Source organism: Phocoena sinus, chromosome 13, assembly GCF_008692025.1.
Source record: "Phocoena sinus isolate mPhoSin1 chromosome 13, mPhoSin1.pri, whole genome shotgun sequence".
NCBI classification, from domain to species: Eukaryota; Metazoa; Chordata; class Mammalia; order Artiodactyla; family Phocoenidae; genus Phocoena; species Phocoena sinus.
Window position 1 is genome coordinate 1,918,131 of NC_045775.1, and position 16,988 is coordinate 1,935,118.

The 16,988-nt window shown below is 49.3% G+C and overlaps 1 protein-coding gene across 2 annotated transcripts in view; it reads right to left on the bottom strand.

Moving 5' to 3' along the window:
- EIPR1 (EARP complex and GARP complex interacting protein 1) overlaps positions 1 to 16,988 on the bottom strand; it is an 89,738-nt gene that overhangs the window by 11,537 nt on the left and 61,213 nt on the right. For both annotated transcript variants that reach the window (XM_032652052.1, XM_032652053.1), the window contains one exon: positions 9,082 to 9,181. In XM_032652052.1, coding sequence (XP_032507943.1) covers positions 9,082 to 9,181 — 100 coding nt within the window. The remainder of the gene's footprint in view (positions 1 to 9,081; positions 9,182 to 16,988) is intronic.

Sequence of the window (16,988 nt, forward strand, 5' to 3'; positions counted from 1 at the left end):
AGCCTCGGCGAAGCCACAGCAGGGCTGCAGCTTTCGAGCGTAAGAGACATAAAGTGTCCACGCGGGCAAGTCCACCGCGTGCCCCGGCCCAAGCTGCTGGGAGACGGCAGCTTGTCACACAGCAGACGCCACCACCACCGGAGCCCCTCTTCCCGTCAGACCCCGCAGCACCCCCGGGGACTGAGACGGCCCTGAGCCAGGGCTGACGGGCTTGCTCCCCTTGCCAAAGACGGGTTTAGGCCTGGACACACGGTCGTGCCTGAAAGGGGGACAGAGGGACTTCCAGGAAAGGCTTTCCTTTCAAACCGAGGGAGACGTGGGAAGGAAATCTGCTTTCTCCTTGTGGATGTGGTGGGAATCTGGATGTGATGCCTGGAACCGCTGCAGTCACCTTGCGGTCATGACGGGGGACAGCAGTGACACGTGGACATGGCAGAGCAGAAACATGCAGAGTATCTGCGTCCTCTGCTGTTGAGACACTGAATTAACCAACCCCAGAGGGGCTTTGTTTCCATGTTTCTTGTTACAGCAGATGATTAAACCTCCTCTTTATCTAAGTCACTTCTTATGTCCTGCAGCCAAATGCATTCTAACCGACACACCTGTGATCCCTCTGAGACGCCATCGGGGATGCCTCCAGCTGTGGGAACGGCAGCCCCAGCTTTGAGCAGGACCCCTGAGCTGGGTCCCCGCTCTGCTGCCTAGTGAGTAACCTGACGAGTTACTTTGTCCCTCTGAGGCCTGGCTTTCTCTCCTGTGTCTCACTTGTAAGATGGGGATATTAAAGAATCTGCCCCCCAAGGCTATAAGGATTCCATGAGATGACATTCCTAAAAAGCCCAGACACTGCCTGGAGCTGTGCCCCACCTTCAGGGACAGGGCAGAAGGGGCAGGGTGCCCCTTCTGGTGCACAGGGTGGGTCCAGGGTCGTGGTGGGAATGGGGCTCCTCAGGACTCCCCCAGGCCCATCGCTACCCTCAGGACGTGGAAGAAAGGGCGCTGCCGCCCCCGCCCCTGCTGCCAGGGTCAGGGAAGGCGGGCCCCCTGCCCTGCACGTGGCCCACACCGGACCCAGACCCAACAGGGCTGCCGGCTCCCACCCCCAGTCAAGGATTCTGCCAGCCCAGAAGAAGTGTTCCTGCTCCGCAGAGCTGACACGGGAAGGTTGTGAGGGCAGCCTCCTGGAAACCAGAGTCCTCCTGTGTTTAGGAAATGCACACAAGGCAGCAGGTGCCAGCACGGGTGAGGAACTTGAGGTCATTTGCAATTTATTCTTAGTTCATTTCCAACAAGACTTTATTTGTAAGAAGAACAGAACTAAAAGGGCTTTTCCCCTTTGCTGCACCAAAACCCAACCTCTCCTTGTGGAGAAAAACGTGCGTCCGACACCCACAAATGTGGGCTTGACCTCGGCTCCAGACTCAAAACGGGAAAGGTTGTGAGGGCAGATTTAAAGTTTTTGGCCAAGATGGACGAGAATGTAACAAGTATTTCTGTCACACCAGTGATACACTAGTGATGTGCTGGAGAGACAGACCTCCCCGTAGGTCATTCTTTGGAGAGGGAAGAAGAGGGAGGAACAATGAAGTCCAGAGCACCAGGAGCTCCGTACCAAGCAGAGCTCACTGCTGCTTCCTGTCTGAACTGTGATTAGCACTTGCTGACTTCGGGGCAAGTAACCTAATTACCAAGTAAACACAGACTGCTTTCCGGTACCTTGATTTCTCCGCCCTGTACCTCTTGCCTCTGCACTAGGATCCTACTGGGTAACCCGACGCTCAGTTGTAATCCACTTGTGGAGACCGCATATTCTAGCCGCTCGATCCGTCCACGCGTGCATGCATCCCTCCATCAGGCCTATATAGACCACTTGCAGCGCTCCAGGCACCATGGGGGATGTTGTCCTCACATAATGTTACTGTTAAACTGCCCTACTCTACAGATGTGGACGCTGGGGCTTGGACGGCCAAGCAACTCGCCCAAGGTCACACTGTGCGTGGGACTTGACTCAACTGTCGGTGTTTGTCCCATGTCCACGTGTCCCCAGTCCCCCACGTCCCCTTAGCCACTGGCCCACGCCTGCCCCAGCCTATTCCAGGAAAACCTGAACATTTGAATTAAAGGCTTATCTGCACACTACAGCCCCTGTAACTGGTGGCAAACTACAAAAAAGCAGAGACAATATCTCCGTATTTGTCACACCCCAGGCTGTGTGGCCACGGCAGGCATTCAACCCCAATGTCAGTGACAAGCACATCAGCCCTCCCAGCTCAGCAGCTGCTTTTTCTCACCCACTCTTAGCTTCTAAATGTACATTTACTCTTTCTTATAGAAAGAAGTCTTTTGCAAGCTCAGGAAACACTTCCTAGCTAAATGCCTCCGTTCAGCCCATTCTGCATCTAATGATTTTTTCCAAGATCCACCTGGAAGATTAAAAACTACTCATTGTCTCCAATATTTACAAAACCAAAAGGCATATGCAGCTATTAAGCTATGATATTAAGATATGTTACTAAATCCATGTTTTCTTAGAGTTCATGGCTTCTTTTTTTTAAACAAATACCCTAAAACATAAATTCAAAGGACTGCTGTCTGAGAGCTGTGGCTCTAAAGGTATTATTATGGTAACAATGCAGACACTGCTCAAAATATTTTGGAATACCTTTTTACGAGTCTCACAAGAAAACCAGTTTTCTGTCCATGAACAGAGAAGTTGTGGTATATATATATACACAATGGAATATTTTACTCAGCCATAAAAAAGAACAAAATAATGCCATTTGCAGCAACATGGATGGACCTAGAGATTGTTATACTGAGAAGTTAAGTCAGACACAGAAAGACAAATATCATATGATATCACTTATATGTGGAATCTTAAAAAAAAAGGGGGAACAAATGAACTTATTTACAAAACAGAAGTAAAGTCACGGATGTAGAAAACAAACTTATGATTACCAGGGGATAAGGCAGGGGAGGGATAAATTGGGAGATTGGGACTGACAAATACATGCTACTATATACCAAATTTGTACGGAAACACAAAAGACCCCAAAGAGCCAAAGCAATCTTGAGAAAGAAACATGGAGCTGGAGGAATCAGGCTCCCTGACTTCAGACTATACTACAAAGCTACAGTAAACAAGACAGTATGGTACTGGCACAAAAACAGAAATATAGATCAATGATACATGATAGAAAACCCAGAGATAAACCCACGCACCTATGGTCACCTAATCTATGACAAAGGAGGCAAGAATATACAATGGAGAAAAGACAGTCTCTTCAATAAGTGGTGCTGGGAAAACTGGACAGCTACATGTAAAAGAATGAAATTAGAATACTCCCTAACACCATACACAAAAGTAAACTCAAAATGGATTAAAGACCTAAATGTAAGGCCAGACATTATAAAACTCCTAGAGAAAAACATAGGAAGAACACTCTTTGACATAAATCACAGCAAGATCTTTTTTGACCCACCTCCTAGAATAATGAAAATAAAAACAAAAATAAGCAAATGGGACCTAATGAAACTTAAGAGCTTTTGCACAGCAAAGAAAACCATAAATGAGACAAAAAGACAACCCTCAGAATGGTAGAAAATATTTGCAAATGAAGCAACTGACAAGGGATTAATCTCCAAAATATACAAACAGCTCATGCAGCTCAATATCAAAAAAACAAACAACCCAATCCAAAAATGGGCAGAAAACCTAAACAGACATTTCTCCAAAGAAGACATACAGACTGCGAACAAACACATGAAAGGATGCTCAACATCACTAATCATTAGAGAAATGCAAATCAGAACTACAGTGAGGTATCACCTCACACCAGTCAGAATGGCCATCATCAAAAAATATACAAACAGTAAATACCAGAGAGGGTGTGGAGAAAATGAACCCTCTCGCACTGTCAGTGGGAATGTAAACTGATACAGCCACTATGGAGAACAGTATGGAGGTTCCTTAAAAAAACTAAGAAAAAAAAAAAGAAAACTGAGAATAGAACTACCATACGACCCAGCAATCCCACTACTGGGCATATACCCTGAGAAAACCATAATTCAAAAAGACACGTGTACCCCAATGTTCATTGCAGCACTATTTACAATAGCCAGGGCACGGAAACAACCTAAGTGTCCATCAATGGATGAATGGATAAAGAAGATGTGGTACATATATACAATGGAATATTACTCAACCATAAAAAGGAACGAAATTGGGTCATCTGTAGAGATGTGGATGGACCTAGAGGCTGTCATACAGAGTGAAGTAAGTCAGAAAGAGAAAAACTAATATCATATATTAATGCATGTATGTGGAATCTAGAAAAATGGTACAGATGAACCTATCTACAGGGCAGGAATAGAGTCACAGACGTAGAAAACAGACATGTGGACACAGAGTGGGGAAGGGGAGGGTGGGACAAATTGGGAGATTAGGATTGACATATATATACTACCATGTGTAAAACAGATAGCTAGTGGGAACCTGCTGTATAGCACAGGGAGCTCAGCTCGGTGCTCTGTGATAACCTACATGGGCGGGATGGGAGGGGAGGGAGGTTCAAGAGGGAGGAGATATATGTATACACATAGCTGATTCACTTCGTTGTACAGCAGAAAGTAACACAACGTTGTAAAGCAACTATACCCCAATAAAAAAAAAAAAAGATAACTAATAAATACCTACTGTGTAGCACAGGGAACTCTACTTAATACTCTGTAATGGCCTATATGGGAGAAGAATCTAAAAATATTTTTAAAAGAGTAGATATATGTATAGCTGATTCACTTTGCTGTACACCTGTAACTAACACAACATTGTAGATCAACTCTACTCCAATAAAAATGAAAAAAAAAGAAAGAAAGAAAACCAGTTTTCAGAGAGTTTGAACATGGTTTCCACTAACTAGCTTTACATTATAAAGCTTGCTTAACTATCTTATTTACTAGATTTTGCTCCAAATAACTTCTGACTGTTTCCCAAAATCTAATCCACGTTCACAGGACAAAATGCTGCTGCCCACCCAAGACACGCAGATTCCAAGTGCAAGCTCTGCAGGAGGGTCGGCTGGGCGCATGTGCACGAGAGGCCCTCAGCACATGTCTCTGTGGGACGACGGGGCAGAGCGGGTCTGAACTGCAGACCCACATCTGTCAGCCAGGCCACCTTCAGAAAGCCCCTTGCTTCCTGGGCCTCACTCTTCTCACCTGTGAAGCGAGGGTCAGATTACAGGGTCTGAGGCCTGCGCCTCTCTTTAAAGGAGCTACTTTAAAATGAGTGAGCAAGGGCAGGCTGCTGCACCCGGTGAGTCCTGGCTACGCCTGCACAGCGGGTCCAGGGAGCCCCCACAGCCCCTCGGCTGTCCCCAGCCAGCGATGCCCCTGAGGCACCTGGGGCAGCAGGACTTTCCTCTCATTAGAGGCAAGAGCTGTCATGCCCTCGGGCATCACAGGCATTGCAGGGAGGGAAGTGAGGGGCCCAGAGGAGGGCTGTGACCTTCAAATTCCCTTCAGGGACGCCTGCGGCTGGGAGGGTGGGGCAGATACACTTTTCTTTACAGCTCCCACCAAGTGCCGCAAAACCCCGGGACTTTATACACAGAACAAACACAGGTGGGGAACAGGCTGACCAGGGAGGGCCCTGGGGCACGAGGAACACACAGTGTCAAGGGTCTGTGTTTTCTCTCCCGCATGGGCCCCAACCCAGAAACACCGCTGGGGACAGACCCCCAAAGCTCCAGGAACGCTGCTCCCTGCAGCCCAGGGGCCAGGAAGGGCAGCCCCGAGAGACAGGAAACCTCTCGACAACTGCTCTGCTCCAGACAGACACCCCACCCAGGACAGCGAAGGCCCCGAGACTCTGTCCTCACCTGAGCCCCCAGAGAGGGTACAGGCATTGTCTACCAACACCGATTCATGATGGACCATGGCTGAAATGTAAAATGCAAACTGTAAACCCGTAGGGAAAACACAGGAGAAAAACTTCAAGGTCCAAGGCTGTTCACAGAGTCCTCAGACCTGAAACCCGAGGCACAATCTGTAAAACTCATGCACTGAACTTTATCAAAATGAAGAAGCTTGCAGACGATGGAATATCTCTCGGCACTAAAAGCACACGAACTGTCAGGCCATGAAAAGCCACGGAGGAACCTTACATGCAGTGACTAGAGAAGGAAGCTGGCCTGTAAAAGCTACACCCTGTATGAGCCCAGCTCTAGGACACTCTGCAAGAGGCAGAACTGCAGGCGCAGTAAAAAGATCAGTGGTTGCCACAGGCTTAGAGGGAGGGAGGGCTAGTGGAGCAGAGGATTTTTAGGGCAGTGAAGACACCAAGTGTGCCATGCGGCCTTGGCTGCGCAGAGGACACCCAGCCTGCCAGGACCGCGCCGCAGGGTCTGAGCGGGGGCCCGCTGAGCAAGCCTCCCTCCTCTCTGTGGCCACACTCGGAGCCCAGGAAGCCATGGAAGGTAGGGCCACGGGTGAGGGGGTGGGGAGCCCGGGCCGCACCACCAGGCCCAACCCGCCTCTGCCCTGGTCCCAAGGGGCTCAGCCTGCACCCAGTGCTCTGTCCCCAGACAGCAAGCACATTCTGGGCTCCGGGCTCAGCGGGCATGGCTGCATGGAATGATTCTCCGGTCACCACCTGCTCCCGCATCTGCCTGTGCTCAGGCCTCCTCTGGTACGCTGTAAACCTTGGACTAGAAATTTCTGAAAATACACTGTGTCCTTGAAGCCCGTTCTCTCCCTTCAAAGAAGTGCTCCTGTGGGCAAGTACCCCCAGGCCTGCACCTTGAGTGGGTGACACCGGGCCCCCTTCCTCCCGCTCTGCCGTCCCTGCACCTCAGGAGAAGCTGCTTCTTTCCACAGCCAGTGAAAGGAACTAGAACCCAGAGGTGCATGCGCACAGACCCAAACAGGGAGGCTCTGCCTTGGCCCTCATCGGGGTCCAGGACCCCATGGAACCTCCGCCCCAGGCCTCCACTAACGATTATAAATGGCAGAGAGCCTCCAATTTAATTGCAAAAGGTAATGATGCAGTGAGCATAAGATTAGATTCACCGCAGACGGCAATATCCTCAAACAATAAGAAAAAAAATAGAGGAGCTGGGTATGAAGACGGTCGAAATCGATAGGAAGGTTTCAGTATTAAATACTCCAGCCGAGGGTCGCAAAGTGGTATCGACAGAACTGCTGACAGCAGATAAAAAACGGGGAGAGAAAACGAAATTGGTCTCTGCAGAAAATAAGTTACAGATTAATCACCCCACCATAAAATCATTTTGAGATGACTGAGGGTCTGAAGAGGTGTTCACGCTTTGATGACAGGACGGGGCCCGCAAAGTCGGGGCCCTGGGAGCCACTGAATCCTAACGCCACCAGCTCCCCGTGGTGCCTCCTGCTGGGCGGGGCGGCAGCCGCTCAGCCAGCCCCCGAGCATCCTCTGGACCAGGCCCAGGCTCCCAGCCCCAAGCCTGTCTCGAGCCCCAGCACTTTCATAGGAAAGCACTGTCCCCCTTTCTGTCCTCAAGTGCAGTCTGGAGGAACACCCCACCGAGAGGTAGGCTGGAGTTAGGGGACGGGAGGGGCCCCTGGACTCCGGCCCAGACGGCCTCGCAAGTCCCCCTGGAAGGTGGGGGACTGTGCAAGTGTCTGCCCAGACCTGTGGGGGCCCCAAGGACAATTGGAGGCAGCCAGTTTCCTTCGAGTTTCCTGCTCGAGCTTGAAAGTCTGGGTGAAATTTGTGTTCTACTCCATGATACAGAGATGTGTCTTTTTTTTTTTTTTAATTTTAATAAAAATAGTGATTTCTTTCCTGAAGTATTATACTCTTAAGTTCACATTGAAGCCTGGGAGACACCCTTCTGACAATGCAGCTTTAAGACTCACACAGGACACCCCATACTGTGAAGGGTCTGCCTTCTGGGTCATGTATCGACAGTGATAAATCATCACTCACGCATCTCTTCACCCAGAGGGTGAAGACAGGCTTTACGAACACTGTGGGTACCACGAGGGGAAAGTGCTGACCACGCATCCTGGGAACAAGTGGATAAGGTGAGATGCAAGCTCACTGAAGAAACCTGTCCAAGAGACGCCGTTCATGAACCCGTGGCAGTTGGGCCCCAGGCCCAACTGAGTGGGTGGCATTAGAAGCTTTCATTTCAAATGTCTTGGTTTTCTCTCTAAAGTTGTCGCTTTGACATGCAAATGCAATGAAATTATGAATGCATGTAAAATACACATTTTATAAGAGGAAACTTTAAGGGATCATATATGAAAATATACCAATTGGCAGAGCATTTACTCTATGAAGGACAAAGCATTCAAAGTGATGAATATTTGAAAGCCAAACTGGTTCCCAAGAAGGTTGCTGCTAAATATTAAACAGGTCTGGGAACGAACAGGCCTGTTGAGAGAGACGTAACCTTCTGGTTGGGAACTTGCAGAGACAGCTACTCTCGGCCTCGGTGGCGGGATCTGAGGGTGACAGGACGGGTGGGAATGGGATGGAGAGACAGCCTGTGTGCAGGCAAGGGCTCCAGTGCCCCCGTGGACAGATGGCTGACATGCCTGACGGCTACACCCTCAGGACCATGCACACACGTGAATGAAAGGAGGGCAGGCTGAAAGGTCACTGGGTCACAGTCAACCATTATTTTCACAACCAGGAAATTTGCCTACATGACTGCTCCTACCTGAAAGGTGATTTTAACCAAATACACATTGAAAATCCATTCATTAAAAAGACTTATACTTGAAACAGAAGACTATAATTTTGGATATCCTGCTAACTCTTTTGGACAAATTATGGCCAAAGGGGGGAGTTTTGTCAACGTCCAGGGTTCTGTGTCTTATTTGTACATGGCCCTGAGGCCTGAATCCCAAACAGCTTTTGCCTGAAAGAGAAAATCACTCAATTCTTTGACTGATGATTCAGTCTGTTCATTAATTATGTCACAAACAATGTCAAAATTCTAAACATATATGATCAAGAAGTATATTCTGAATTTGGCCGAAAGGTCAAATTAAAAAAATACAAAAAACCAAAACTGTGTAATTCCTGTTACTTACCACAGCCTGGCTGGAGCTTTCCTGCAAATCCCACAGCAGGATGTGGTTGTCAGCCAACGAGATGACTCTCTTCCCGTCTCCCGTGGGCTCCCACGCGACACTGAGGAAGGAGGGGGTCAAGCATTACATGATGTGTGCGAGTCCCACCTTGAGGCCAAAAGCTCTTACACATGGCCCTCAGCAAAGCCTCTGCCCGGCCCTTTGTCACCAGCAGTGTTGTCAACAGCTCTGCAATGACATGGCGCAGTACCAGGCTACCACTCTGCTGTGGCCTGAATGTCTGTATCCTTTCCCAAAGTCACCTGGTGTTGGGGGGGTGATCTGGGAAGTGATTAGGGTTCAATGAGGTCAGAAGGGTGGGGCCCCAAGATGGGATTAGTGCCCAGTACAGATTGACACCAGAGTTTCCTGAGCTCTGTCTCTCTATATATGTATGTCTCTGTCTCTCCCTGTCTATTTCTCTGTCTCTCTCCCTATATATCTCTGTCTTTGTTTCTATATCTCTGTCTCTCTCTTGCTACCATGTGAACACACAGTGGGAAAGCGGCCATCTGCAAATCAGGAACAGAGCCCTCACCTGCACCATGATCTCAGACCTCCAGCCCCCAGAATTGTGAGAAATCAACATTTCTGTCGTGTAAGCCCCCAGCTGTGGTGTTTCGCCATGGCAGCTGGAGCTGAGAGACTGCTGACAGGTTCTCCCAGAGCCCGAGGCATGGAGAGCTGACCAATTCTGGCCACAGAGACACAAGGGGGCCTGCTGGGCGCTGGGTCTGAAGAGACACAGGTGGACAGTGTGATTTTGGAGAGGATGCGCACGTCTTTCGCTGCCACCACCTGGGAGGGCAGAGCTGAGAGCAGTGTGGGGCGGGAGGTGGGGAGGTCACAGCCCTCAAGTACCCACGAGGCCTGAGATGTCAGATAACAGCTTTCTGTTTCAGCCTATGTGAGCCACAGTGCCCTGTTACCTGCAGCCAAAACCTTCTTAACTGATACATATTTGAATAACAAAAGACAAAAATCACATCATCTCTGTGATAAAACCATGAAGAGATCAAAAATTTTTCAGTTTGATCACAAGCGTGAATTTCTGTCTTCCCTGATGAAATTCTTAAGTGCTTATAAAGAAGAGAATTTCATTTCACGTCCTCCAACGCGTGAGTATTGAAGACATCGACAGAGACCCTCACAATTTCTCTTTCACACAGAATACAATACTGATTGATTGGGCGCCCCTCCCTAATACCATTCTTCAAGACTGTCAATGAGCTATTATTACTTTTATCACAACAATAATGTATTTCAAAACTACAATTTCTTTCTCATTTATAGTTTAAAAAGCTCTCACAGTACATAGCTGTGTACAGTACAAAGCTCTCACAGTACATCACTCCTGTATTGAAGAGCTTACTGTATCTTTTCTAATAATAACAAAGAAAAACGCACAATATCTAGTAAACAAGAAACACCACAGCTGGAAGAGACACCAAGAAATCTGGTACTGAAATCTGTGGCTCCTATTTTGTTAAGATAATGGCAATTCTAATTTTGAAGACACATCTTTGCAGCAAGTTGACTGAACTTCTCTTGGTAGCCTGTTTTCATGGGGACACTTATGTAGAGTTCAGACAACTGACCATGAACACCAAGGAAAAATGCAAAACAGTGAGAGAGGGAAGAAAAGAGCCACCCACGGCCCTGTCTTGGTAGAAGGTCACCCGCAGCCCCGTCCTGGTAGAAGGTCACCCACAGCCCTGTCCTGGTAGAGGGTCACCCACGGCCCTGTCCTGGTAGAGGGTCACCCATGGCCCTGTCCTGGTAGAGGGTCACCCACGGCCCTGTCCTGGTAGAGGGTCACCCACGGCCCTGTCCTGGTAGAGGGTCACCCACGGCCCTGTCCCAGTAGATGGGCAGGTGACAGCTGAGAAGACCCAGCTTGCACACCTCTTCCCAAGCTCTGCCCAGCAATAAAGACGTCTGACTCGGGAGAAGACAGCCCCACCCCGGGGGAGGGGCCATCCCACAGCCACAAGGCCACGTGCTCCATAAAAGTCTAAAACGTCAGAGTTTAGCTGGCCTCAGGTACCAGGCCTGAGGAACTGGAATCGCCATAAAAATAGCTTTTTCTTTCATAAAATGAGAATTAAGAATTTCAGCAAAGTAATCCTTGGGCAGTTTAAGTAGGTGTACGTTTTCCACTAGTAACTTAGAACATCTTAAGGCTGACACGCAAGTCAAAACTTCTCCTTGGGAAATGTGTATCAAAAAAGGAAAAAGGGAAAATCTTTGAGACCATCTACCTATTACTTCTCTCTTCAAAGACCTATAAGCAGACTAAGCATCACGATGACTTTAAAAGATGGTTCCAACAGGGCATTACGGTGGCATCACTCCAGCCGTTACCAGTCTGAAGGTCAGGAGCTACCACCATGCGCACATCAGCAGTTCACTTTTGGTTACAGAGGACATTTCATCAGAAGTATGCTTTGAAAACACACACACACGCACGCGCGCACACAAACGCACACGCGCACACACAAACGCACACGCGCGCACACACACACGGACATGCACGCACACACGCACACACACCGAGCAACAAAACCTCTCCATGACTTCCGGAGGTACCTGACAAGAGGGAGAAGGTTCTTAAGGTCCCGGCCATAGACCCGCCTAATTTTTGAAAGCACCTGATAATAACAGAAAACTCTAGGTGCTCCTGGAACTAAAATTCTCTGAATAAGACTCAAAATGGACTTGTTGTTTCAACTCCAAGTGATGAGAAATCGTAAGTAAAGATTTGTTGCATTTATTATAAAGTAAAAATTGTAAAGGCTTATAATACACATGAACAAAATTACCAGAGGCAAGCCAGAGCCCTTCCCTTTGAGCAATCACTCCGAGCTATTAATCTGGGCCCCAGCAGACGCGGCTCCATCGGCGCTCGGTCCGGATGTGGAGAAGGACCTCGATGAGACAGAAGTGCCTGGGCACAGCCCTTGTCTGACCCACACCGTCCCAGCCCCGCCGGAAAGCTGAAGTCTTACTGCAGGCCTTCCTTCCAGCGGAACTTCCCGGGAGGACGTGTGGGGAGAAAGGGCGCTGTCTGCCTAGAGAGCCCTGGGTCCCGGGGCTAGGGTTCCAGCAGCACGACGGGCAGCTCCCGGGGCAGAGTGCCGGAGCTCTCCTCTCCGTCCGCTGCACCACAGCCCACAAGGGGAGTCCCCCCCTTCCCTTCCTCAACTCACAGACGAGGGGACAGACTTGGGAGGCTGAGTGGCCTGCCCCAAATGCAGTGGCTGTGAAAGGCAGGGCTGAGTCTCCAGCCAAGGGCTGACTCCAGAACCATAGGTCACGACCAGGCGTGAGAGCTCATTGTTTTTAAGCTCCTTAGCTTCAATATCACCATTAGGCAAAGAGACGAAGGAACACTGCCTGACACCTCGAGTTAAAGCAGCTAATCATACTGACTTACTGTGTTGACACACTTGGGAAAAACAAAGCAGATAATCACTGTTTCCTTATGGTGCCTTGGTCCCCGTGACACACGCATCTTTACCAAGACACATGCAAACGCATCTGAGAAGTGGTTCCATGCAGCAACCCCCAAGCGTGTCCACAGGAAGAACCTTCCAGAAAGGTAAAGTGATGACTTGTTAACCCAAAGAAACATCTCACTTTTCAGAATTAAGGATTTTGAAAGACTAAACACACTCAGACAAAACATACACACAACTGAAAACACAGACGGCATCTAAGGTAGATGACCCAGAACAGTGAGGGGCAGCGGGGCAGCTCGGAGTCTGAGGCGAGCCTGCTGGAGTTGGAGTCCCAGATCTGGGTGCCATAATATCTCAGTGCTTTGATTTCCTCATCTGTCCAGTGGGGGTAACAGGAGTGTAAAAGTAGTCAACAGTACTGGTTTGTGAAGATCAGGGTGATATTTACAACAGTGCCTGCACACAGTAGGTGTTGAATAAGTCCTAGATATATATTATCAGATGCAGTTAGAGCTGAGCCTCTTAAATTGAGGACCGCACTGCCCTCCAGGGGTATTTGGGGGGGGGCACTTTTGGGTTTTCATGATGACTGGGAGGGCCAGGGCTGCTGGATGTCCCCTAATGTGCCAACAGCCTTCCACAACAAAGACTGTCCACCCCAAATGTAACAGCTTCCCTTCGAAAAACCATAAAGCTTACTTGGAAATTTGCCTTGAACATTAAAATTACCACCCTTACATGCACCAAAAATAACTCCATGGAGATTTATTTTAAGGGAAAAAAATCCTCGAGCGAGAGCGTTCAGAAACTCCGCTCTTCACCTGCTCTGAAAGGGGCCCAAACTTAATGGTGTTTCCCTGTGTGCTCTTCACTGCCAGCAGCTGGGGTCCTGAATCACCAGCCCCGCTCTCTCCAGCACCTGGGCTTTCCTCTGGTGGTCTTGACCCAAAAGTGAGCCAGGCATCCTGATCCCCCCTCGGGGTCTGAGAACCTTCCAGGGTCTGGAGTTACCGACCCAGGAACCAGTGACTAGGCTCAAGAGCCCAGTGCCCAGGCCCTGCACCAAGGGCTTCTGCTTGGCACTGTGTTAAGGTTAATACATGAAATGGGAAGCCTTCCCCATATTCTCATTCTCTTTGTCTCTCAGCATCTTAGCCCGAACTTTGGCTCCCCTCAGGGACGGCGTAGGTCCCTGCACTGCCGGGCAAGTGTCAGCCCCCCTCCAGCCCCCGGGCAGCTGTGCTCCAGGCACCCGAGCTGCTCCCCACGGAGCCCTGGCTGCAGTGAGGCAGAAAACAGGTAAACCCCAGAGCCGGGACTCGGATCCAAGCTTCAAAATAAGCGGACAAAGGGGAAGGGGGGGGTGAGTGAGAAAGATGCCCAAGTCTGTTCCAAAGCTCGTCTCACTCGTTCTGAGTCACAGACATACAGACATGCGCACGTACAACACATGCACATACATGCAGGCACACGCACACACACACACACACACACACACACACACACACACAAGAGCATTGGGCAAGCTGGAGTTAAGGCCTTTTTGGAACTAATGCAACATCTGCCCCTGAGCTGGGCCATTCATGCTCAGCCCCTGTGTCCTGAGGAAGGCAGATCCACACGGAAGAAGCTCCAGGAATTAAGGCGCGCCTCTGAACATCTGCCATTTACTTCTGAGGGGATTTAAGTGTGTAATCTCTGACTTACGTGCAGTTGAAAGGAAAGGGTGCATGTCTGCCTTTTCCCTGCTACAGGAGTTAACCTTGCTGTATTTACTTGGATGACCAGAGATGTCCAAAGTAGAAAAGGAGAGGAAAAAAGAGGTACTTCAGAAAACTTATATGAGTTATGTCACTAACAGTTTGTTAACTGCCCTTGAAAAAGACTAGATTAAGCAGAAAGCCACCAACCATCCTGGGATGGTGAGAAAGCCCATGGATTTTCTCTCCTGGGATCCGTCTAAACCAGGTGTGAGGATTCGGGGGGAGCATGGAAGGAGAGGTAAACACACCGTTTCCAGGTATGGGACACGCTCCAGAGTCTCACTGCTGCCGCACCACCAGCTCCCACCACAGAGCCCGGAGAGGTGCTCTAAAAACACGAGAAGGGGGCCCAGCACCCGGCACGTCTGGTGGAGGCTCTGATCGGGACGTGCGTCTGCCAACCCCAATGTTAGGGGTGAGTTTGGGCAGCTCACATTAAGAATGCTAAGAAAAAACAGACAAAGCCCCACACGTACACTAAGAGGGGGGTGACTGAAAGATGCATCAAGCATAAGCAGGACTGAGGATCAACCCGTAAAACTAAGTGCACTTTCCAGGCCACCGAGCAGGGTGATGGTGGGTCCCGATCGGTGGACAGTCCCGCACGATTACCACCGGCAAGATGCGCCCAGACCCTCGCCTCCCGCCTTGTCAGCCTCACCCTGGCTTCCCAGCTCTTAGTTTCTCTCAACTCATTCCTTTCATATATTTGCCTTTTGTCCTATAAGTTCTGCTCCCGTGGAAGCTGCAACAAACCAATTCTGTGTGTTCTTCTCCGGGTGGGATCAACCCAGGACAGTCAACACAGCCACGGGATCGGGATCCCTCCTAAGGAAGAGGGTCCCCAAGGTGCACATAGCACTGTTGCCAAATGAGACGCCATGTATCACATGGGACCTAACTGCTGAGCAAAGCTGCTATTTATTGTCTACCCAGGGCGACACATCCGAAAGTAAGTGTGGTGAGTTTACAGGGAGCAACCCTATGACCACGAGTGTTTGGAACAGTGGAGTATGCAAAGTGCAAAAACAAAAAGGAAATTCTATTGCGTCACGGATCATCACCATGAAACTAGTGCTATAAACATAAGAAAATAACCCAGAATTTCTGCCATACTTGCTACTCCAAACTAAGTTTATTTCTTTGTTCATAAAAATCATCCACGTTTCTGCTTCATCACACTCTACCCGTGAATGTGAGTGGACATAAAATTATATTAACAAGTCCTGAACAAAGTAGCATACACCTAATATACGTACTCTATATCCCTTCGTAATCACTGAGAGAAAAACACAAGAAATGGGCCATTTCTGCAAATAAACCCAAATTAAAAACAAATCTAAACTTCTCTGAGGCAGTTAACAGAGACCTAATGGCAGGAACAATGGTTCTCATCTGGCAGGTTTCATGCTGATCAAACAAAACACACACTTCTCTTCTTCAGATGAGTGACTCCAAAATGAATGATTCACACTCTGGATTTTGGCACCTGGGGTGAGGACACTCAAAGGACACTGAGAAATTCTCAAAACAACCTCAATATAAAATTAATTTTAATTCACGTAACTGACATAACCTACCTATTCCCTGCAGCCTCTTCGGGTGAGAAGTGGGGCCGTCAGGGCAGCATAACGGCCAGGAGGACAGAAACCATCCCGACACGACAGGCAGGAGACGGCTGCACGTGCCGCAGAAACCAAAGAGCCAGCACACGAGGGGCTGGGCCAAGACCGCTAGTTCCCGGGGCATTCCGAAACCCACAGTCACTACTTTACTGAAAAAGGGAAAACCCCAAGGCAGAAGCGGATCTATTAAGTCACTGGTGATTCTATCAGTGGTTACCAGTCAAACTTTGAAAACCCTTTACAAAAAGAATGTAAAACATTATTTCCCCAGTTTATACATCTCTCTCTTAAAATACACAGATGTGGCAATCTGGTTAATTTCTTCCTGCTCAAAAGTCAAAAAATCACAGCAGAACACAAGATAGCTTTTCATAAATGCTACAAGGATTAAAAAAAAAGGTCACTTTAAGAGTTACACCATTAAGTCAGGAAGCCCGCTTTGATTGAGTCTGTGGATGCAAGGTTTCCCGTGGCCGAGACACACGGATACTTGTAGTGAAAGAATCATGCTTATGCACTGCCGGGTACCCCTTTCTGACAACACGCGACTGTGGGACTTTGGGCACCGGGTGACTTAGTTATCCGACGTCTGTGTTCCTTCTGACACTGCTTACCTGCACACACACGCTTGCATCAGCCGTGTGCATGGCTCAACAGAAACACGCCCTCCCGCTGAGAACCCAGCCATGGGCAGGGTGTGGGCAAAGAGACCTGCACTGCTCAGAAGCCTCCCTGGGAGGGACACGTCCGAGGCCCAGAGCCTATCACAACGCAGGGTGGGTGCACACAGCTGCACTGGCCCTCCTGGGGCGAGGCTCCTGTCCTGTCCTTCTGCCCAAAAGAGGGCTGAGGGGCAGAGCCAGCGGGCAGTGCAGGGCCCTCAACCCTGGAACGGCTGACTCTCACCAGCCCTGAAGTCCAAGTTCACACAGGCCCACTGCGGCCGCTCACTGCAGACTCCACCCAAGGCAGGGAGAAGAGGGCAAGTGCAGGGCAGGGTGGGTGCCGTGTGGCTTAGC